The following is a 22,761-nucleotide window of genomic DNA, read 5'->3' as shown; positions in this document are numbered from 1 at the left end:
GGATAACAGACTTCATACCAAAGCCTTGTGAGTTCTGAGCAACAGAACACTGGTCAGACGCTCCCTTCACTCCATGAAGTTCAAAAGTATAAAGTGCTCAGGGAGATCTTCTCCTGGTGCTGTTGTTCAGGAGTGGAAATGTAAGAATTATAGCTCATCCTTCCCTCTGTCTCTCTTCACACCATCTTTCTCCAATGCTGTCCTAGCAGAGCGGGTCTCCAGCTTCACGTCAGGGTAGACGTGTGCACGTTGCAGATATCCAGCCACTGCTCACTGACTTTCTTCTTGGGCCAGAGGCCATTGTAGGGTAGGCCGGGGTTGATTAGCCGGTCACGCCTGTTTATCACCCTCCAGAAGTAAACGCCCTTGAAGAAGAAGATGGCCCGGTGGGTGTAGGAATAATACACCGCGTCCAGGTTGCCCAATGGATGATCTCCCGGGTCCACAGGTGGGAAGACGTCAATGATCCTTTTCGGGAATCCGGGGACCCTCAGGTTAGTGTTGACATTAAATGCGGTGACCTGTTGGAACCAGAGCACGGTGGAGATCTGAAAAGATTTCTATTGACGATGACAGAGAAAAAAAAATGGAAAATGCAGGAAATATACCCCAGGTCAGATCACCTCTGTGGGAAGAGAAACACAGCTAATATTTCAGGTCAAAAACGCTTGGTCAGAGCCACCCAGAGAAAAGAAGATTTTTAGCTGCAGGGAGGGTGGGGAGGGGGGATGTGTCTGATGGGGTAAAACTGGGGCGAGCAGAACGATAGTGGTAAACAAAAATATCAGGATAGTAAGTGAATGGAAGCAGTTATAGGATGAGAACATGACCAAAAAAAAGACAAAAGACTATAGAGTGTCTCAGCCCAAAATGCCAACTGTCCATTTCCCTCCACAGATGCTGCCTGACCTGCTGGGTTCATCCAGCATCTTGTATGTTGTTTCAGATTCCAGTATCTGCAGACTCTTCTGTCTCCAATGAAAGGACAGTATGAGTTGTAACCTGCAGAGTAGGAGGGCATACCCAGCAGGTAATAGGCAGGTACTAACCAGCCCTTTGCTGAGTTGTTGTTTAATTTCGATTTGAATAAAAGTCGAAGCTTCATACTTTCCTTCAGAAGAAACATAATTCATCTCCGTGATTTCTGGCTTTGCGAACCAGTGATGCTGATTAAGTTCCATCATTAACTTGAACTCATCAGATACCAGCAACTGTACTGAATGGTCACCAGCCAGGAGTCAATGGAAGCCCCAGTGCAGAACAATTTCTCTTGTGCTCATGTGGTGCTTTGACCAAATTACTCTTTCCGGGAATTGTTTAGATTACCATTGGCTGTTGAAAGGAGAGACTTGCATTTACGTACACTGATTACATTTTCATTCCTTTCAGAATATCCCCAGGCATTTCGAACTAAAGTGTGGTTGGCTGTGAACAGCTTAGGGCCCCTTGTCTAAGAAAAGATAAAGAGATAGATAGATATAGAGCTAGATCGATAACTTCATTGATCTCAAAGGCGTGCTGGCATCAGAGGAGGATCATGAGAATGATCCTGGGAACGAATGGGTTAACGTATGAGGAATGTTTGATGGCTCTGGGCCTGTACTTGCTGGAGTTTTGAAGAATGAGGGGAGGGCCTCATTGAAAGGCTGAGATAGGACATTGAAAGGATGTTTCCAGTAGTGGGGGAGTCTAGGACAGAGGGAACGTCCTCAAAGTACAAGGAAGTCCCTTTAGAGCAGAGATGAGGAGGAATTTCTTTAGCCAGAGAGGGGTGAATCTATGGAATTCATTGCCACAGGCAGTTGTGGAGGCCACATCATTGCTTAAAGCAGAGGTTGGTAGGTTTTGATAAGTAAGGGCATCAAAGGTTACAGGGAGAAGACAGGAGAGCGAGGTTGAGAGGTCAACTAGATCAGCCATGATTGAAATGAAGAGCATAGCCGATGGGGTGCATAGCCTGATTCTGCCCCTATGGCTTATGGTCAGTGTTGTAGTGTGGGAAACAAGGCAGCCACTTTGCACACAACAATGTAATGCGGTAATGTCCAGCAGTCTGTTTAGTGACTGAAAAACAGAAAAACAAATGCAGGTGCTGGAAATCTGAAATTAAAACAGAAAATGCTGGGAACACTCAACAGGTCAGGCAGTATCTGTAGAAAAAGAGCCAGTTAATGTTTTAGATCAGAGACCCCTCTTCAGAATTGATAAAGAGGAAAAACAGTTAGCTTTGAGCCGTGGAGAAGGTTCAAGTTTAATTGTCATTCTACCGTATATGAATACCCATGAATACAGTCAAACGAAGCATCATTAACCTGGGGCCAAGGTACAAAACAAGATACCAACAGTCATACACAGTACAAGGGACATACTGTATAAGATAGCAGTAAAATACAGTCACACAAAAGAAAATAGTCCAAGTCCCCGAGTCCATGAATGTTGCAGCAGTCTGCAGTCAAACACAATACACTTTCCCCGCTGCTGAGCAACCACTGGGAGCAGCTCCAACTCTAGCATGGACGCCACGCCACACCACCTCTGGCACTCCGGTAGAGCACCTGACACCAACACCTCTCCCTCTGCGGCTGCAAACAGGTCCCTAGGCCTCCCATCCCATGATCCTCTCATATCCCTTTTGCCAATCAACTGTCCAGCTCTTGGCTCCATCCCTCCCCCTCCTGTCTTCCCCTATCACTGGATCTCCCCCTCCCCCTCCCACTTTCAAATCTCTTACTAGCTCTTCTTTCCGTTAGTCCTGATGAAGGGTCTCGACCCAAAACGTCAACTATACCTCTTCCTATAGATGCTGCCACCAGCAACTTTTATGTGTGTTGCTTGAAATTCCAGCATCTGCAGATTTCCTCGTGTTCGCAGCTTGAGGCCCAGTTCTCACTATGACTGAGGTCATGAAGCTCCCTTGCCATCCACACCCAGCCATTCGCCAATAGACCAATGAGTTGCACTTGCAGTATGCCACATCACTATTGTCCAGCAGAGTTTTGAGATCACAAGAAAAGCAACTAAGACGATCAGTCCGGTTAGACTGCTACATGCACTGAAGCCTCTCTGTCGCAGACAGCATCTCGGTGTGCACCACGTCCAGCTCTGTCAGTTTCCCCGCCACAAGCAATTTGCTGATGGAGTAGACCAGCAGTATTTCAAGTTCTTAATGTCCAGCAGGATCTTGCATTCGTAGAACATTCATTTACAAAAGACACCATCATCTTTGGTTGACCCTGTAGAAGCTACTGCATCTAAGCGCACCACAGTCTTACCAGAGAAGGTGAGGTAGAACATAGGGAATATCTCTGATGGGGTGAGACCAAATGGGTTAATGTGGCAGTTTTGAACCAGGTTTTGCTTTTATGTCTGTCCTGTGTTGGTAACAGCAGAGCTGAGGCAGATGCCTATCTCGTCGGACTATAGTACTGGAAAGACTCAAACTGGGCTGAAATCAGAGAGGGATGACACTTATTCGGAGGTGGATGATGGGCAGAAATGGCCAGTTCTGATAGAAGCAGAAAGAAAGTGGCGACCTGAAGTTGGAGAATTCAGTTCTGAGGCCTGACGGCTGCTGTGTGCCCAGACTAAAGTTGAGGTGCTGTTTATTAAGCTTGCGTTGGACTTCGTTGCAACAGTGAAGGAGGCCACGTACAGAAAGGTCATTGTGGGAGGGGGCAGGGAACTCGAGTGACAGGTAACCAGAAGCTCAGGGTCACCCTTGCGGACTCAAAGCAGGTGCCCCGCAAAGCGATCTCCTTTGTTGTGGGGACTGCACTGAGCACACAATCTGCAGTCCACTAGACTGGCAGAAGTTCAGGTGAGTGGCTGCTTCACCTGGGGCCCTGGACGGTGAAAGGGAAGGGATGGATGGACATGCGTTGTATCTCCCTTTTCTTGCAAAATAAACATTGCCCAGGATCTCTTCACAATAATACCTTGGGATCATAAACCCATCTGACTCAGAAAAACAAGCATGAGACTAATGTCTTATTTGAAAGATTTCACCTTTGAAAGCACAACATTCCCTGTACAAGAGTAGCAGTCTGGACTATTCCAGTCAACTCTATGTTGTTTTATTATTTGGGCCATTCACAGAATGGTTGTTTCCTTTGTAATTGATGGATTAATTCTCCCCGAGCCAGACATGCACCAACAATTTTACAAATCAGAACATCCAGTTGTTTATTATGGATGTCAGTGTTAATGCTTGAAGTGTGACAAAGAAATGAATCATTGTTAATGTACTTCCAAGAATTAGGAGTACCAGTAGGTTCAGAATTAATTCGGCTGCTGTGTAATACAGGAATTTGCAGGAAACCCTTGCAGACGGTAGTATCAATTTAATTAGTTTTAATAGGTTTTTGCAATCTGGTAAACACCCATCTGTGTCACAGCCAGTTTCCATTGACAGAAAGTGGAGAGAGAAAGGGTAACTTCAGTAAGGTAACGAAGTAATGCTCACCATGTTGTCCTTGAAGAAGTAAATACCCTGGTCACGTCTGTCGAAGAAGGCTGCATTAATCGGACCGGTGATGCCAGGGAATCCACTGGAGATGAGCCTGGGATAACTCACACCGTGTGGGTCCTGTGTGTAGGCCCGATCATTTACATTGTCATACCTCCAGTACTGAGTTCCTGTCGAACACATGAAGGGAGGTTTAAGGGTGTGTGTGTGTGTGTACTGTACACATGAAGCATATGAGGGCAAAGAGATAGGGATGGAAGCCAAGTTCTACATATGGGAGGCAGATTGCAATGAGTATAATCACAGCATGCAATAGCCTGGCGATGAGTCCTGATGAAGGGCCTCGGTCTGAAGCATTGTCTGTTCATACCCCTCCATAGATGCTGCCTGACCTGCTGAGATCCTCCAGCATTGTGTGTGTCTGTGTCTGGGTCTGTGTGTGCTTGTGTGTTAACAAGTGATAACTGCTCCCCAATACAACTAAGAACTAGTTCTGCATAAACACAAGGGATTCTGCAGATATTGGAAATCCAGAGCAACACATTCAGAGGAAGGGTGATGAAGGGTCTCGAACAAAATGTAAGTTGATTATTCCTGTTAATGGAGGGAGGAGAAGATGGCGGTGTGACGGCAGCGCACGCGGCCACTTCGGTGATGATGTCTGTTGTCTGTCAGGTAGGGGACTGTGCACAATTCTGATTTGATGGAGACGGACGTGAGAGCACGGAGGAACATCTGGAAAACTTCTGAAATGCCCACTTCGCTGCTGCTGCTGCTACTGTGTGGCAACCAGAATCTCCAGAGCTGAAGGCCCCGAAATCCTTGGCTTTGCGTGTTTCAGCGGCCGGGGCGGGGTTGTAGGCGCTCGGCAGAGGATGGCGCTCGGGAGGCTGTATCGGAGAGGCTGGTCGGAAGTTCGAAGTTTTCGGACGGACGGACTCAGTGTCGGCTGTGGTCGGCTGCTTCCAAGGCATCGGCAAGTTGACGGTGCCTGGAGGTTTATGGCAGGGAGTTTCTCCCTTTTGCCACCTGCTATCGGGGACTCGGGAGTCGATCGACTCGGGGACTTTGAGACTTTTTTTTACCGTGCCCATGGTTTGTTCTTCATCAAATTATGGTATTGCTTTGCACTGCTGTAACTATATGTTATAATATGTGGTTCTGTCAGTGTTAGTCTTTGGTTTGTCCTGTTTTCTGTGCTATCTCTCCGGAGAAACATTGTATCATTTCTTAATGCATGTATGCATTTCTAAATGACAATAAAAGAGGACTGAGTGTTTTCAAAATCTAAATCTAGATGCTGCCTGAACTGCTGAGTTCCTCTGGCATTTTGTGAATAGTCTGCATCTTATTCACTTTAAATAATTTAAAACTGGGTTACTCCTGAGTGATTAAAAACTCTATTTTGAAGTACAATAATTGGTCAGGGGCAAGATCAGACACATCAAAGAACACTGAAAACTTCTTTAGTTATTTTTGAAAATAACAAACACAGATGCTGAGTTGGTTCTCAGCATAGCCTGACTTAAACCACTGAATATGAGAGAAGTTTCTCCAAACTTTTCCGCACTGTTAATGCCCAAATAAACTGACATACCCACCATGTTATACTTTTGGTTAAAGGGGTGACAGAAGCACAAGATGCTGGAAGAACTCAGCAGGTGAGACGGCATCTATGGAAGTGAAAGAACAGTCACGGTTTCGGGCAAAGACCCTTCATCAGGGCTGGTAAGGAATGGGGAAGCTACCAGGATATAAAAGTGGGGGAGAAGGTTAGGTGGACAAGCTAGAAGGTGGTAGGTGAAGCCAGGTGGGTGGGGAAGGTAAAGGGCTGGAGAAGAAGGAATCTGATAGGAGAGGAGAGTGGGTCATAGGAGAAAGGGAAGAAAGAGGGACACCAGGGGAGGTGATAGGCAGGTGAGGAGAAGAGGTAAGAGGCCAGAAGGAGAATGAAATAAGAAGGAAGGGGCGGGGAGAAGAAAAAAGGAGGTGGAAAAAATAACTTTGCTGTCCCCTAATGCTATACAAACCCTCCTTATGCAGCATCCCCAAGGTCATCGATTACTCCTGCTATCAGTTAAGCGTCACGCTGTTTCTAAATATTCATCGTTTTCAAACCTTTGTCTGGCGTTGATCCCTAGTGATCACATTTCACAGCCCCCTGGCCTCTCTGCCCTCTTCTAAACCCCTGAATTTAGTCCCTCCGCAGCTGGAGGCAGTGCCTCAGCTACCTGGGCCCCGAGCTGATCTTTCTCCCGAACACAGAGCAATTCAGCACAGAAACAGCCCCTGTGGCCCGACTCATCCATGCTGACCGAGCTTCTTAACTAGTTAGTCCCATTCCATGAGCAGAAGCCATAGGAGCAAAATTAGGCCATTCAGCCCATCAAGTCTGCTCTGTCATTCCATCATGGCTAACTTATTATCCCTTTCAACTCCATTCTCCTGCCTTTTCCCCATAACCTTTGATGCCCTTACTAACCAAGAATCATTCACCTGGTGTAAAGGTTGTCAGCACTATATCAGTACGCTGAAGGGACTGTTTTCTTGGTAAAGGTCTTGAGGAATGGTCTCTGCTCAAAATGTCACCTGTTCTTTTCTCTCCATAGGTGCTGGGTTCCTCCAACACTCTGTGTGTGTTGCTTGAGGTTTCCAGTTTCTGCAGAATCTTGTGTCTGTTTCCCTGGTATATGTTTCTGTCAGTCCATCTCAATGTTTCTTTATTACATTTTCCTCCTTCAAACCTACCTCTCCAAACTAAATTATTGTTTCCACGTGAGGCTCATCACTGCATTTCATACAGATGGTGCTCTGTGAAGTGACTTGGGAAGTTTTCCAGCACAAAAGATATTACACAAACTGTCGCATCCACTACCTTTGAAAAAGTAGGAGGCATCCTTGGACCACGTGCAGACGTGCACGAAGGCATCAATGCCCGCCCTGGGGATGCCATGCCAGCCAGTGCAGATGGGCAGCGGGTCTCCGTACCGGGTCCGGTTGTTACGGTTCTCGTACATCCAGTACCAACTGTCTCGGAAGAAGTACGTGTTAAAGGCAACGACCAGTTTGCCATCCGGGCCCCTCTCCCGTCGGACCCAGTCGAAGACAGTGTCGAATGGCCCCTCGCATACGCCTGGTCACAGAGGGGAAAAGGTGAGTGGTGAAAGTCTCAGGAAAGGACAGACATTCGCCCTGATAAATGTCACCAGGAGACGTGAGATGTTCATCCTCAGAGACTGGTGGAGTATGTTCACTGATGTCCTGATCTCCTCCCCTTTTCTCTGCTTGGTTCCACTGAAGCCACCAACACCCCAAGACCATTTCTATCCCCTTACAACATTATGACACGTTTTCTTATAACAGCAAAGAAGGCCATTCAGCCCATCGTGTCAGCACAGCTAGCAGTGACCCCCCCAGGGGTGCAGTGCTGGCCGGAGTGCACGGGAGCGCGCCCCACGCACCTTTAAGATAAAAGCCGAAATAAACAAGCTAATTAATTAGCTGCCGCCCAGGGTGATTTGAGTATCTCAGAAACTGCTGATCTCCTGGGATTTTGCCGCACAACAGACTCTGGAGTTTACAAAGAATGGTGGCAAAAACAGAAAAAATCCAGGGAGCGGATTTAACACGATGTTTTCGCTCACAGAACAGCCACTCGCTGGATTTTTTTTTTGTTTTTGGCACCAATCTTTGTAAACTCCAGAGTCTGTTGTGCGTCAAAATCCCAGGAGATCAGCAGTTTCTGAGATACTCAAATCACCCTGGGCAGCACCTAATTAATTAGCTTGTTTATTTCAGCTTTTGTCTTAAAGATGTGCGGGACGTGCTCCCGTGTGCTCTGGCTAGCACTGCACCACTCGTGACTCCAGTTCAATATGGCCTCCGGTGAGTGGAAGAGGAGTCCGTACGTTCTCCCAGTGACCCTAGCTGCACTGGTTTCCTCCCACATCTCAAAGACGTAGGGTTGGTAGGTTAATCTGCCACTGTAAATTGATGCTGGGGTGTACAGTGGCAGAACCAGGAGAAGATGGGAATGCGGGGAGCAGAGGTTACTGGAAAAATTAGCGGAGGAACTGGGTTGTCTGTAAGCCAGTGAGGAGTCAATGGGGCAAAGTAGGCTCCTTTATATCCTAAGGAAATAATCAGATGGAGTCAGTGGCTCACACTTCCCCGTAATACAGGGGTTGCCAAGCTGGGGTCCACAGACCCCTCGGTTAATGGTACAGGTCCATGGCATAAAGGTTGGGTACTTCTGCCATAATCTATTCTCTCACACACCCGTTCACACCCTCCCGAATTCTTTTGTCACCCCAGTGTACGTGGAGTAATTTACAACAGACTATTAACCTACCAGCCAGTACGTCCTTGTGATGTGGGAGGGAACCGCGCATCCAGGTTACCCATGCAGTCACAGGGAGAACGTGCAGACTCCACACAGACATCTCCAGGGGTCAGGATCGAACCTGGATCTCTGGAGCTGTGAAGCAGGTACACTGCTCGCCCTGTCGCCGGATTCCATTGTGGAAGCACCTTCAACACAAGGCTGCAGTCCACCTCCTCCATCACAAGGACATTCTGTGCTTCAACAACCACTTGGAGGATTGAGAGGCCCAGGGAGAGTGGATGTAAAGAGGATGCTTCCATCAGTGGGGGAGTCTAGGATTAGAGGGCACAGACTCAGAATAGATGGACGTCCCATTAGGATAGACTACTTACTGTCTGTTACACCACCGGTGTTTAGGGCAGCAATGAAGGTCCTCCATCTCTAGGGGTGTTCATGGCTTCCTTCCTCGTGTCAGTAGCTCGGTTTTCGCCACTGTCAGTCATGCAAGTTCTGGGTGGCGACTCAGGAATACCGTCATACACAGATATAGAAGGATTCTTCATTGCTGTTACCCCAACAGTTTTGTTTTGCCAGTCAGGGTTGTTAGTCCTGAGTTGAACCCCTGAACCTGGAGGACCGGTGGGCCACTCTTAGTCTGGCCTCTACCCTTTGACCTGTTTAGCATGGGTGACCCTATCAGGAGTCAAAGGATAAAGCCCTGACTCCAGCCAACATAGTTCTCCAGATCATTGAGGCATGCAAGGTTGTGGTCATCTTTGAGTTTTAGACAGAGATGAGGAGGATTTTTTTAAAGCTAGAGATTGGTGAATCTGTTGAATTCATTGCCACGGGCAGCTGTGGAGACCAAGTAATTGGGTGTATTTAAAGCAGAGGCTGATAGGTTCTTGTTTAATAAGGGTGTCAAAGGTTACCGGGAGAAGGCAGGAGAATGAGGTTGAGGGGGAAAATGTACCAGCCATGATGGAAAGGTGGAGCAGATTCGATGGGCTGAATGGCCTAATTCTGTTCCTATGTCTTGAGGTCTAAAGTAACTCAGAAGCAAGTTTCCAGTGCATGAGTTCCCGTCAGTGAACAAGATGGCTTACCGTACAGCTGCTGGATGGCTTTCCTGTCAGTCCCAGCCAGCTCTGTGTCTCTGCCCTCTGCACTGTAGTTGGGCTGCATCACGGACCCCCTGGTGAACATGTGAGGCAAGCCCAGGACATGGCCAACCTCATGCACTGCCACCTGAAACAACAAATGGCAGCAGAATTCCACCTCGCGCTGGGACTTAGACCGAGAACCAGGGCATTGTTCAACAAGCAAGGGAGCGATTCAAAGCCAGAGGTCAAGTCCATGATCTGTGACTTGAAGGAAGATATTTGATAGCTGGACAGGTGAAGTGGTTACCATCAGCAGAACAAGGGAGAAAGACGCAACAGTAACTCGTGAAAGAGAATTGATAGTCCCTTCAGGCATTATCAATTCTCTTTCATGAGTTACTGTTGCGTCTTTCTCCCTTGTTCTGCTGATGGTAACCACTTCACCTGTCCAGCTATCAAATATCTTCCTTCAAGTCACAGATCATGGAATCAGGCCTTTCAGCCAAACTTGTCCACATGGACTAAAGTGCCCACCTAAGCCTACTCTTGGCAGTGTGGAAGATCAGAGGGACCTTTGGGTCCGAGTCCGTAAGACACTCAAAGCCGCTCCGCAAGTTGACTTTGTGGTTAAGAAAGCATACGGTGCATTGGCCTTCATCAACCGCGGGATTGAGCTTAGGAGCCCAGAGGTAATGTAGCAGCTATTACCTCTGCAATAGGTAATATTGGAGTACTGTGCTCAGTTCTGGTCGCCTCACTACAGGAAGGATGTGGAAACCATAGGAAGGGTGAAGAGGAGATTTACAAGGATGTTGCCTGGATTGGGGAGCATATCTTATGAGAATAGGTTGAGTGAGCTCGACCTTTTCTCCTTGGAGCGACGGAGGATGAGAGGTGACCTGATGGAGGCGTATAAGATGATGAGAGGCATTGATCCTGTGGATAGTCAGGCTGAAATGGCTAGCACGAGAGGTCACAGTTTTAAGCTGCTTGGAAGTAAATAAATAAATAAATAAATAAAGGCATCCGTTAGTCTTGGGAAGTCTTCACTCTCCAGGACCCAGGCCTGGGCAAGGTTGTATGGAAGACCAGCAGTTGCCCATGCTGCAAGTCTCCCCTTTCCACAACACCAATGTTGTCCAAGGGAAGGGCATTAAGACCCATACAGCTTAGTCGTTGCAGAGCAATGTGTGGTTAAGTGCCTTGCTCAAGGACACAACACGTTGGCCTCGGCTGGGGCTCGAACTCATGACCTTCAGGTCACCAGTCCAATGTCTTAACCACTTGGCCACGTGCCCACAACACTTGGAAGTAGGTACAGAGGAGATGTCAGGGGTAAGTTTTTTTATGCAGAGAGTGGTGAGTGCATGGAATGGGCTGCTGGTGACAGTGATGGAGGCGGATACGATAGGGCCTTTTAAGAGACTCCTGGAGAGGTACTTGGAGCTTAGAAAAATAGAGGGCAATGGGTAACCCTAGGTAATTTCTAAGGTAAGGATATGTTCGGCTCAGCTTTGTGGGCCGAAGGGCCTGTATTGTGCTGTAGGTTTTCTATGTTTCTATGTTTGACCTATATCCTTCTAAACCAGGGGTTCCTAACAGACCCCTTGCTTAATGGTATTCGTAATGGCATAAAAAAGTTGGGAACCACTGATCTAAACTTTTCCTATCCACGGTACTTATTCAAATGCCTTTTAAATTGGAATTGGAATCAGTTTATTATTGTACCAACTACAGTGAAAAAGTTGTCCTGCATACTGTCCATACAGATCTATTCGTCACACAGTGCATGGAGGCAGAGCCAGGGAGATCAATAAAAGACTGCAGAATGAAGTGTTTCAGCTACAGAGAAAGTGCAGTGCCGGTAACAGTAAGATGAAAGGTTATAACGAGGTAGACTTTGAGATGAAAAGTCCTGAAACAGCAGGGTAGAAGCTGTCCTTGACCCTAGTGGTATGTCTTTTCAGGCTTTTGTACCTCCTGCCTGATGGGATAGGAGAGAAGAGAGAATGTCCGGGGTGGGTTGGGTCTTTGATTACGTTGGCTGCTTTGCTGAGGCAGTGAGAAGTGTAGACAGAGTCCGTGGAGGGGAGGCTGGCATCCATGATGTGGTAAACTGTGTCCATAACTCTCTCCTATTTGTTGCAGCCCCAGACAGAGCAGGTGCCATACTGAGTCTTTATTCATCCAGAAAGAATGATCTCTGTGGTGTGCTGATAAAAATTGGTAAAGTTCAAGAAGGAAGTGTCAAATTTCTTTAATCTCATGAGGAAATAGAAGCATTTAAATCTTTAATTCTTTAAATCTCCATTAAATATATCCCCCTCACCTTAAACCTATACTCTCTAGTTCACTGCTCACTTGCCCTGGGAAAAAGATTAGGTACATTTACCCCATCAATGGCCCTCATGACTTATACATCTCTGTAGGATCACCCTTCAGTCCCCTAAGCTCCACGGAGCCCAGGTTGTGGACAACTGTGTTAAAGGGAGTCTGGGAAGTACAGCCACAACTGCTTGAAGGGATTGCGGGAAACATTTCCCACTGAGCCAAACGCCACTGTGTCAGGATTCCTGAAGAATCAGAAAGCAGGTTATTGGAGTTTCACTGTAATTCCACCTCAGTTGCCTCTGATCTTTGAGGATTGGGTCAATATGCCAAGGCAGTGGGAAAACTCATCTTCTATTCCTAAAGAGGAAACCCAAACTTCTCCAGCTCTCCATTTAACACTAAAGGTATTTAAACAGCATCTTTCACGTCCCCTTTATGATGCACATTGGTATATTACAAAGTATTTATAAGTGTAGATATGAGGTGATGAGAGGCATTGATCGTGTGGATAGCCAGAGGCTTTTTCCCAGGGCGGAGGCTAACATGAGGGGGCATAGTTTTAAGGTGCTTGGAAGCAGGTACAGAAGGAATTTCAGAGGTAAGTTTTTCACAGAGAGTGGTGGGTGTGTGGAATGCACTGCCAGCGATGGTGGTGGAGGCAGATACAATAAGGTCTTTTAAGAAACTCTTAGGTACATGGAGCTTAGAAAAATAGACGGCTATGTGGTAGGGAAATTCTAGGCAGTTTCTAGAGTAGGTTACATGGTTGGCACAACATTGTGGGCCTAAGGGCCTGTAATGTGCTGTAGATTTCTAAGTTTCTGTGTTCTATGTACACTCAGTGTCTACTTTATGAGATAACCTGCTCATTAATGCAAATTTCTAATCAACCAATCATGTAACAGCAATTCAACGCACAAAAGCATGCAGACATGGTCAACAGGTTCAGTTGTTGTTCAGACCAAAAATCAGAAAGGGGAAGAAATGTGATTTAAGTGACACTGACAATTCAAAGATTGTTGGTGCCAGACGGGGTGATTTGAGTAACTCAGCAACTGCTGATCTCCTGGGATTTTCATGCACAACAGTCTCTAGAGTTTTACAGAGAATTGTGCAAGAAGCAAAAAACATCCAGTGAACAGCATTGCTGTGGGTGAAAACACCTTGTAAATGAGAGGTCAGAGGAAAATTGTCAGACTGTTCCAAGCTGACAAGGAGGTGACAGTAGTGCAAATAACCACGTGTTACAACAGAGTGTGAAGAACACCTCTCACTGCACAACACATCGAACATTTAAGTGGATGGGCTACAGCAGCTGAAGACTACACCAGGTTCTACTCCTGTACTTAATAAAGTGGCCAGTGAGTGAATTAGGAAGGTGCAGAAGAACTTAGACAGATTGGAAGAATGGGCAAAGAAGTGACAGATGGAATACAGTGTCGGTAAGTGTTTGGTAGAATGAATAAAAGTGTATTCCATTTTCTAAATGGGGAGAAAGTTCAAAAATCTGAGGTGCAAAGGGGCTTTGGAGTCTTTCTGCATGATTCCCTAAAGGTTATTTGCAGGTTGAATTGCTGGTGAGGAAGGCAAATGCAATGTCAGTCTTCATTTTGAAAGGACTAGAATATAAAAACAAGGATGTAATGAGGCTTTGTAAGGCACCGGTGAGGCCTCACTTGGAGTATTGTGAGCTGTTTTGGGCCCTTTATCTAAGAAGGGATGTGCTGACATTGGAGAGGGTTCAAAGGAAGGTCATGAAAATGATTCTGGGATTGAAATGCTTATGGTATGAGGAGTGTTTGATGGCTGTGGACCTGTATTCGCTGGAATTCAGAAGAACGAGGGGAATCTCATTGAAACCTTTCAATGATGGAGTGGATGTGGAGGGGATGTTTCCTGTAGTGGGGGAGTCTAGGACCAGGAGGCACAACCTTAGAATAGAGGGATGTCCATTTGGAACAGAGATGAGGAGGTATTTCTTGAGCCAGAAGGTAGAGAATTTGTGGAATTTGATGCCACAGGTCGCTGTGGAGGCCAGGTCATTTAGTGTATTTAAGGCTAAGGCTGACAGATTCTTGATAAGTCAGGGTGTTGAAGGTTACAGGGAGAAGGCAGGAGAATGGGGTTGAGAGGAAAATGATCAACCATGATCGAATGGCGCAGCAGACTCGATGGGCCAAATGGCCTAATTCTGCTCCAATATCTTACAACAGGCAATTTGCACACGGCACACTTCAAATAGCTTGTTTTAAAGAGACTGGTTGTGGATTAAATGTCAGACTGGGCACTGTGACTGTAATCGGTTGTAATCCCCGACCTTCTCTCTGTGAGGCTGCAGAATGATTGCACCTCACCCTTAACCTTTTTTCGTCCATCACCCATTCCAGGCGTTCTGCTCAGTTGGCCATCACGGACTGAATGGAACCACGACTGTTCATCACTGTGGACACTGTCACTGTCACGCTGAATACAGCAATACTGCTGGCTCACTCTTGCTTTCGGTTTTGCTTCTATCCCTTCTCTGCCCGACCCTCCTCTTTCCCCTTCCACGCACAGTACTCCACCCCAGAGACTGATCCTCCAGCAGCTCACCCTCAGCAGATTGATGCCCTGGTTGCTGTTGGCAGCAGTGAAATGCTCGTCGTCGTCAAAGTGGATGACTCCATTCTGCCACGAGTGCGCCACCTCCTGGCCAGCCCCATCAAATGCCTGGGAACAGCCTAAGTGGCGTCCTGAGGAAACAAAGGACAGTTTAAAATATTTCTTTCTTTCTCTCTCTGTCTCTCTTCTCCTCTCTCTCTCTCTCCACTCTCTCTTTCCATCTTTCTCCCTCTCTCTCCTCTCTCTTTCCTCTCTCTGTCTCTCCCTCTCCATCTCTGTACCATTCTCTCTTTCCCTCTCTTTCTCCCTCACCCTCTCTCTCTCACCACCATCCCCTCCCTCTCAATCATTTCTTTCTCTCTCTTTCTTAATCTTTCTCTCAACCTTTTTCTCGCTCTCTCTCTCATCGTTCTGTCATGTTTCAAACGGCTTTTTGAAGTTTGCTGTTTAACCTCACTTGGAGAAAAGTTTCAAACTGAAAAATAATGGCTGAAGTATCCTGATAAATGTGGTTTTTCTTTGCAGTGATGTGTAAGTTCATTCACAGGACATCTTTTGGGAGTAAGGAGATGAGTACTGGGGCAGATCAGCCGTGGTTATATTGAAATGGCCAAGTCCTATTCCAATTGTCCTGTGTATCTCTCCAACCCCTTCTGAAACATCTGGTTGACACGTTGAGATATCATTGCTGGGTTTTTTTTTGTCATTTTTCCTCTAAGTCCCGAAACAAAATTATTTATTTCGAGATACAGCACAGTATCAGGCCCTCCCAGCCCAACAAGCCCGTGTGGCTCCAACTACACCCATGTGACCAACTGACCTACTGACCTATTGACCCGTATGTCTTTGAAATGTGGGAACAAGTACAGGGAGCACGTACAAACTACTTACGGGCAGTGGTGGAATTGAACCCGGGTGACTGGCACCATAATAGCTTTATACTAATGTGCCACCCCAAAGATTATCTTCATTTGCCACATGTACATTGAAACATACAGTGAAATGCTTCTGGAACCATCATTGAGTTGACTTTATTTCTTACATCCTTCACATAACATGAGGAGTAAAAATCTTTATGTTACATCTCCATCTAAATGTGCAATGTGTAATCATAGTAATTTATAATAATTTATAATAAATAGAACAGTCAATGTAATATAGAGTACACTCAGATCAGCGTGAGTTCATCAGTCAGATGGCCTGGTGGAAGAAGCTGGTCTTGGCTTTTATGCTGCATAACCACTTCCCAGATGGTAGCAGCTGGAACAGTTTGTGGTTAGGATGGCTCAGGTCCCCAATGATCCTTTGGGCCCTTTTTTACACACCTATCCTTGTAAATGTCCTGAATCATAGGAAGTTCACAACTACAAATGTGCTGGGCTGTCCGCAGCACTCTCTGCAGAGTCCTGCAATTATGGGAGGTACAGTTCCCATACCAGGCAGTGATGCAGCCAGTCAGGATGCTCTCAATTGTGCCCCTAGGATTTGGCGGCCCATACCAAACTTCCTCAACCGTCTGTGGTGAAAGAGGCACACAGCTGGTGTGTACAGACCACGAGGTCCTCAGTGATGTGGATGCCGAGGAACTTGAAGCTGTTTGTCATAGCATGCCCACAACTCACTATCCTTAACCATACATCTTTTGGATTGTGGAAAAGAATAAGACAACCCAGAGGAAACCCACACGCTCACAGGTAGAACATACAAACACCTTACAGGCTGTGGTGGGAATCGAACCCCAATCTTAGAGCTGGTGCTGTAAGGCATTGAGTTAACTGTTGCACTACCATGGCCCCTATTTATGAGGATCTTTTATTTTAGAGATTCAGCATGGAACTACCCTCCCGGCCCAACAAGCAGCTCCGCCCAGGAACCCATTTATTTAACCCTAGCCTAATCACAGGGCAAGTTACAATGACCAGTTAACCCCTTACAGGTGCAGTCAGAATTGAACTCGGAACACCGATGTCCTGAGCTGCAATAGTGTCGCGCTAACCACCACGCTACCGTGGCGCCCGCGATTCACTCACGAAATTAACTCTCGAGCCAAGTAATTTGCTGATCACTTATCGCGATCTAGAGGGCTAGCCGGTGGCGTAGTGGCATCGGTACCGGACCCTGAGGTAGGTGGTCCTGAGTTCGATTCCGGCCGGGTCCCAACCTGGGCAGCCTCGAAGAAAGGCCTGGCAATCTAATTCCGTATCTTACCACGAAAGCCCTATGGATAGTGTAATTATGATTCACTCGTGACACGAAGGCGTTCAACAACAGTGAAGCTTCATATAACTTGAGTAAGATTTTCATGAGTTGGCATTAGTTCCGTTAATTCCCATTGGTCTTGCGGGAGGGGTCTGCAAGTATCTGTAAGGTTGCTCTGCATCCTGAGGTAATAATTAGGCTGCTGGTGCTAACTTTAAGGTAAAATCAAGGAGATAATCATAGTTTTACCATCATTACAGCTGAAAATCTGGGACAATATTTCCAAATGAAAGAGTTAAGACTCCCTTGAGCCCAGTAAAGACAGACAGACCCCTGAGAAAAGGATATCAATCAGATGAGAAGAGTAGCTTGTTAAAATTTTTATTGCTGCAGAGATGACTAGGTTTTTTAGGGCTGCCATATTTTAGATGAGTACTGAGCACCAGAGCTCAGCTTCAGATTTCATTTATCGAAACATACAGCGAAAATCGTGACCCTGAGTTGGATGTTGTGTGTACGCACAAGACCAAGGCCACCTGCCTCTGCTTCTCGGCTACTGATTACCTTACGCTTCTGTTACCTCCATACTCCAGACCACAAACACCTGCACTCTGTTCACTTTAAATTCAAATTTGCTGCCTGCACCACCAAGTCCTGCTCAGTCTCCATGAATCTGAACTGCTCCCCATGCTGTGACCTTTGACCTATTCAACCCCTGTGATCCCTGACCCAGTCACCCGCCCCCCCACCCCATCATCCCTGCCTCACCTGTGGTTAAGCAGCACGTCAGGCTCAGCTCTCAAACTCTTAAACATTGAGTAATAAAGGTCATAAAGAGAGAAAGGTGTGCGATGGAGTTTTCTAAAAGATGCCCAGCAAATGAGTTTACAGACTGCAGCAGAACCAATTAGTTTGCATTTATAAAGATATCAAGTCAACTGTGTACAATAAAGTATTAGGAATTAATGGAAAATGATCAAGACATATAGTCAGTGGCCACTTTATGAGGTACACCTGCTGGTTAATGCAAATATCTAATCAACCAATCACGTATCAGCAACTCAATGCATAAAAGCATGCAGACATGGTCAAGAGGTTCACTTGTTGTTCAGACCCAAACACCAGAATGGGGAAGAAATGTGATCGAAGTGACTTTGACCGTGGAATGATTGTTGTTGCTGGGTGGCATCAATATCTCAGACACTGCTGATGCCCTGGGATTTTCACAACAGTTTACAGAGAATAGAGGGGGAAAAAAATCATTCAGTGACTGGCAGTTCTGTGGGTGAAAACGCCTCGTTAATGAGCGAGGTCAGAGGAGAATCGCATCTACACAGAGCACTGTCACAGGAAAACAGCATCGATCGTCAAGGACCCCCACCACCCAGGACATACTCTCTTCTCGCTGCTGCCATCAAGAAGAAGGTGCAGGAGCCTCAGGACCTACACCACCAGGTTCAGGAACAGTTACTATCCCTCAACCATCAGGCTCTGGAACAACTGGGGATAACTTCACTCAACGTCACTCACCCCATCACAGAATGTTTCCCACAACCTGTGGTCTCACTTTCAATGACTCTTCAACTCATGTTCTTGATATTTATTGCTTATTTATTTATTATTATGATTATTATTTCTTTTCTTTTGTATTAGTGCAGTTTGTTGTCTTTTTCACGTCCTGCTGTGTGTCTGTCCTGTCGGGTGTGGTCTTTCATTGATCCTTGGATGTACTGTGCCTGCCCCCAAGAAAACAAATCCCATGGTTGTATATAGTGACATATATGTAATGTTACCTAAAACTTTGAGAATGGCCAGACAGTTCAAGCTGACAGGAAGGCGACAGTAACTCAAATAACCACTCATTACAACAGAGGTGTGCAGAAGAGCATCTCTGAATGCACAACATGTCGAAACTTGCTACAGCAGCAGAAGACATTGTAGATACACTCAATGGTCACTTTATTAGGTACAGGAGGTAGTTAATAAGGTGGCCACTGGGTGTAAACAATCACAAGATGCACAAATCCTGGATTGGTGTCGGGGCTTACTAACACCTTTCCTGGCCACCATTTTATGTCAGACACTAGCTTCCATTTATATAGCACTTCCGACACAACAGAACAATTCATAGGAACGAAATCAAGGAGGGAATCCTTGAGCAGAAAACCCAAAGCTTAGTTAAAGAGGGAGCTTTGGGCGAGTGCTTAATGGGAGGAAAGAGAGGCCAAGGAGCAGAGGGGTTTGAGGGGAGTCCAGAACTTAGATTCCTGGCTGATGCAGGCACAACATACACTGGTGAGAGATGAAAATTGGGAATGATCAAAAGACCAGAAATGGAGGAGCTCAGAGAGGTTCAGGGTTGGAAGGTGTGAGTGAAAGAGGGAGGGGTGTGGCCAGGGAGGGATCAGGGGGCAAAGCTGAGAGTTTTCACACCGACGTGACTCGTAAGCAGAAGTGGGACAGGAAACCAGAGAGGGAGGAGAGGTGAGAGGGTCAGCGGTCACGGGTCGGGAAGAAGTTCAGATGTCATGGGGACTGGGTAAGATTTAGTAGAGTTATTGTATTTGAATTTAATGTGAATAGAATGCTCTGGAACATGTTTGAAGTATGAAGGTAACAAAGGCATAATGTGTTCAGCAGCAGAGGAGCAGAAGCAGGTGATGTGGCAGAGATAGACCATAACTTACATATATTCACACCATGACCACATTGGTCTTGGTCTTGGCCTGAGCACATGCAACAACATTCATATCAGAGTCAGGATACCATTTCTTGGAATGGTCTGGTTTTGTTTGACACAGATGCCAACGAGCAAGATGGAGTTGGTAGCTAGCGATGGAAGTTCATGATGGGGACTGAAAACGGTAGCTTTGTTCTTCCTGATGTTTCATTGGTGCAAAGTTCTCCTTGGCCAGAACAACTTCTGCCACAGTAAAGCAAAGACTTCTGGAGTAATACTGGTCTCCGTTCAAACTTCAAAGTCAAAATAAATTTATTATCTAAGTACACATATGTCACCATATACAACCATGATATTTATTTTCTTGCAGGATTTCACAGTAGAACAAAGAAATACAATAGAATCAATGAAGAACTACACACAAAGACTGACAAACAGTCAATGTACAAAAGAAAACAAACTATGCAAAGACAGAAAATAATAACAATAAATAAATACTGTAAATAATACTGAGAACGTGTTGCAGAGTCCTTGAAAGTGAGTCAATAGGTTCTGGAATTCGTTCAGTGTTGAGGTGGGTAAAGTTATACATGCTGGTTACATGCAGCCTAATAGTTCATAGTTATATTTGCCAGATAAAGTCAATGAGTCAAAATTTGAATCAGAATCAGGTTAAACTATCATAATATATGTCGTGAAATGTGTTGTTTTGTGGCAGCAGTACAACACAAGACATAAGAATTATCATAAAGTTACAAAAGATAAATAGATAATGCAAATAGGGGTATAGTGTGGTAATATTCATGAGCTCATGAACTGATCAGAAATCTGATGGTGGAGGGGAAAAAGCTGTTCCTAGAGCGTTGAGTGTGGGTCTTCAGGCTCCTGTACCGGCTCTTTGATGGAAGTAATGAGAAGAGGGCATGTCCTGGATGGTGAGGGTCCTTAATCATAGACAATGCCTTCTTGAGTCCCACCTTTGAAAATGTCCTCAGTGGTGGGGAAGGTTGTGACCTTTAGCTCATCAAATCCACCCCAACCTTCAGTTCCCTAATCCTACGTAATCCCATTCCGTTAGTTCCAATAAGAGATCAGAAGAGACCCATTGACCCCATTACCTGTTCCAAATCCCAGCGTGATGTCCACAGCACTGACTGAGGACCTCAGATCCTCCTCGAAGTCTATGGGTGTGACCTCGCTCCAGAGCCTGAAGGCCAGCCTGATGGCTGCTCGCTGCTCGGTCACCGACATTTGAGAGCTATAACCCTCGCTCAGCAGCCGCCACTTCAACCTCCGCTTGCCAAAGACCAGGCGAGAAATGTTGCCGTCGGCAACCTCCGTACGCCTCCCTCTGGACCTCCGGCCATGAAAGAAGCGGTGCAGAAACCGTTTCCTGCGGACAAGTTTGCTTCCGGTCAGGTTGGCTCTGCTCTCAGCTGCCTGGCTGATCCTGTCTGTGGTGTGAGGGGACGCTGGGGCATGAGGTGGGGTCTTCTGGTCTGGTACTCCACATCTTGGTGCGTTCATTGCCTCCCTGGTGTGTGCATCCACAACACCAGTAACCGACAGCCCATTGCTTTCTTGAAACTCTTTCAATGCCTCAATAAAAGCCGGGCTGTCAGTGCCTTGGTTTGACAATGGCTCCATCTGATGCAGGACCTCAATGTCTTCTCCAGCGGTGCTCATCTGGTCCGGCGGAGTTGGATCTTCATCTGCGGCTGCAGCCGCAACTTGCTGCGAAGCATCCTCCCAGTTAACAGGCTGCATCCATCCATACCTGGTGAGGAACTTCTAATTGGGGCAGAGAGGAGAATGTTGGTTAATGCTTGAAGATAAAGAGAGAAAACACTGTAAACACTCAGCAGGCCAAGTCGCAAGCGTGGAAAGAGAGAAACAATTAGTGTTTCAGTCCAAAGGCCATTCCTGAGAACTGAGAAAGAGAGAACAGATGAAACGCTAACTGTTTCTCCATCCACGGATGCTGTCTGACCTGCTGAATTAGAACATAGAACAATCCAGCACAGGAACAGGCCCCTTAACCCACAGAGTCCGCACTGCCGAATTAAACTACATCTCTACTGCCCAAACATGATTCACATCCCTCCATTCCTTGTATGTACCTGTGACTGTCTAACTGGCTCTCAAACACCACTGTTGTATCCACTTCCATTACTTCCCCTTAGCAGCAGACTCAAAGCACCTCCCACTCTCTGTGTGAAAAACTTCCACCACCCCCCCAACACACACACATCTCCTTTAAACTTTCCCTCTCTCAATTTACGGTAAATGTATGTCCTCAACCTCTTGATATTTCTAGGCTGTGGAGAAGATCCCGAGTATTCCTCTCTCAAGTTTATAAACTTCATTCAGTTCTCCCTTTCAGCTTCTAACGCTCCAAAGAAAGCAATCCAACTTTATCTGACCTCATACCTTCTCATGTAGGCAGCATCCTGGTAACGTTCTCCAGCATTTTCTGTTTTTGTTTCAGAATTCCGGCTGATTTTGGTGGATTACAACTAAACTATTCCTTTTATTATTTATTGCAATCCATTGAAACGACCGAAAATCAGTCAACAAAACTTCAACAAAAACTCATACTGTAACATATATTAACTCTAGCTGCAGCATGCATTCAGTGCTTAAGAGGCTAGAGACCTTGATTACCACAGATTTTGTCTTTGTTCTGTTTCAGCCTGTACGTTTTACCTGTGCCGAACTCTCCCCAGAGATGGGGATTGCCCGGTGGGCCACTCTGATATCGGAACGGTCTCGGGAATGAAAGATTCTTTCCGAGCTGGCTGAGCTGCAGAGCGTCCAAGCAGTGACCAGGGAGACCACAAGACGGTTCATGTCACCCTCGAGAGATGGGAGCAATGCAGTGAGGGGCTCCTGTTTGTGACTCCTTATGTTGCAACCTTCATGCTTGACTCCACCCCTTCAATATTCAGGCGAACAGAACATCTTTCAGTCAGGTCATCTTTGCAAGGAAAGAACAGAGAGAAGCATTATACCTGGAAAGTGCATTAATTTTCTTAAATAGTTCTTTCCAGTTGCATTA

General features: G+C 46.2%; 1 protein-coding gene across 1 annotated transcript; it reads right to left on the bottom strand.

Annotated features, from left to right (window-relative positions):
• Window positions 1–224: 224 nt before the first annotated feature.
• Window positions 225–22,693, bottom strand: LOC134351221 (matrix metalloproteinase-21-like). Its single transcript, XM_063057328.1, has 7 exons — window positions 22,410–22,693; window positions 20,822–21,494; window positions 14,816–14,955; window positions 9,896–10,037; window positions 7,341–7,598; window positions 4,463–4,635; window positions 225–521 (listed from the first exon to the last, which is right to left on the bottom strand). Exons 1-7 carry the CDS (start codon window positions 22,551–22,553, stop codon window positions 225–227), a joined length of 1,827 nt encoding a protein of 608 aa, XP_062913398.1. The 5' UTR covers window positions 22,554–22,693.
• Between the last annotated feature and the right edge of the window lie 68 nt (window positions 22,694–22,761).

The sequence above is a fragment of the Mobula hypostoma genome, chromosome 8 (assembly GCF_963921235.1).
Source record: "Mobula hypostoma chromosome 8, sMobHyp1.1, whole genome shotgun sequence".
In the NCBI taxonomy this organism is placed as follows: Eukaryota; Metazoa; Chordata; class Chondrichthyes; order Myliobatiformes; family Myliobatidae; genus Mobula; species Mobula hypostoma.
This window is presented reverse-complemented; position numbering and strand designations above follow the sequence as displayed.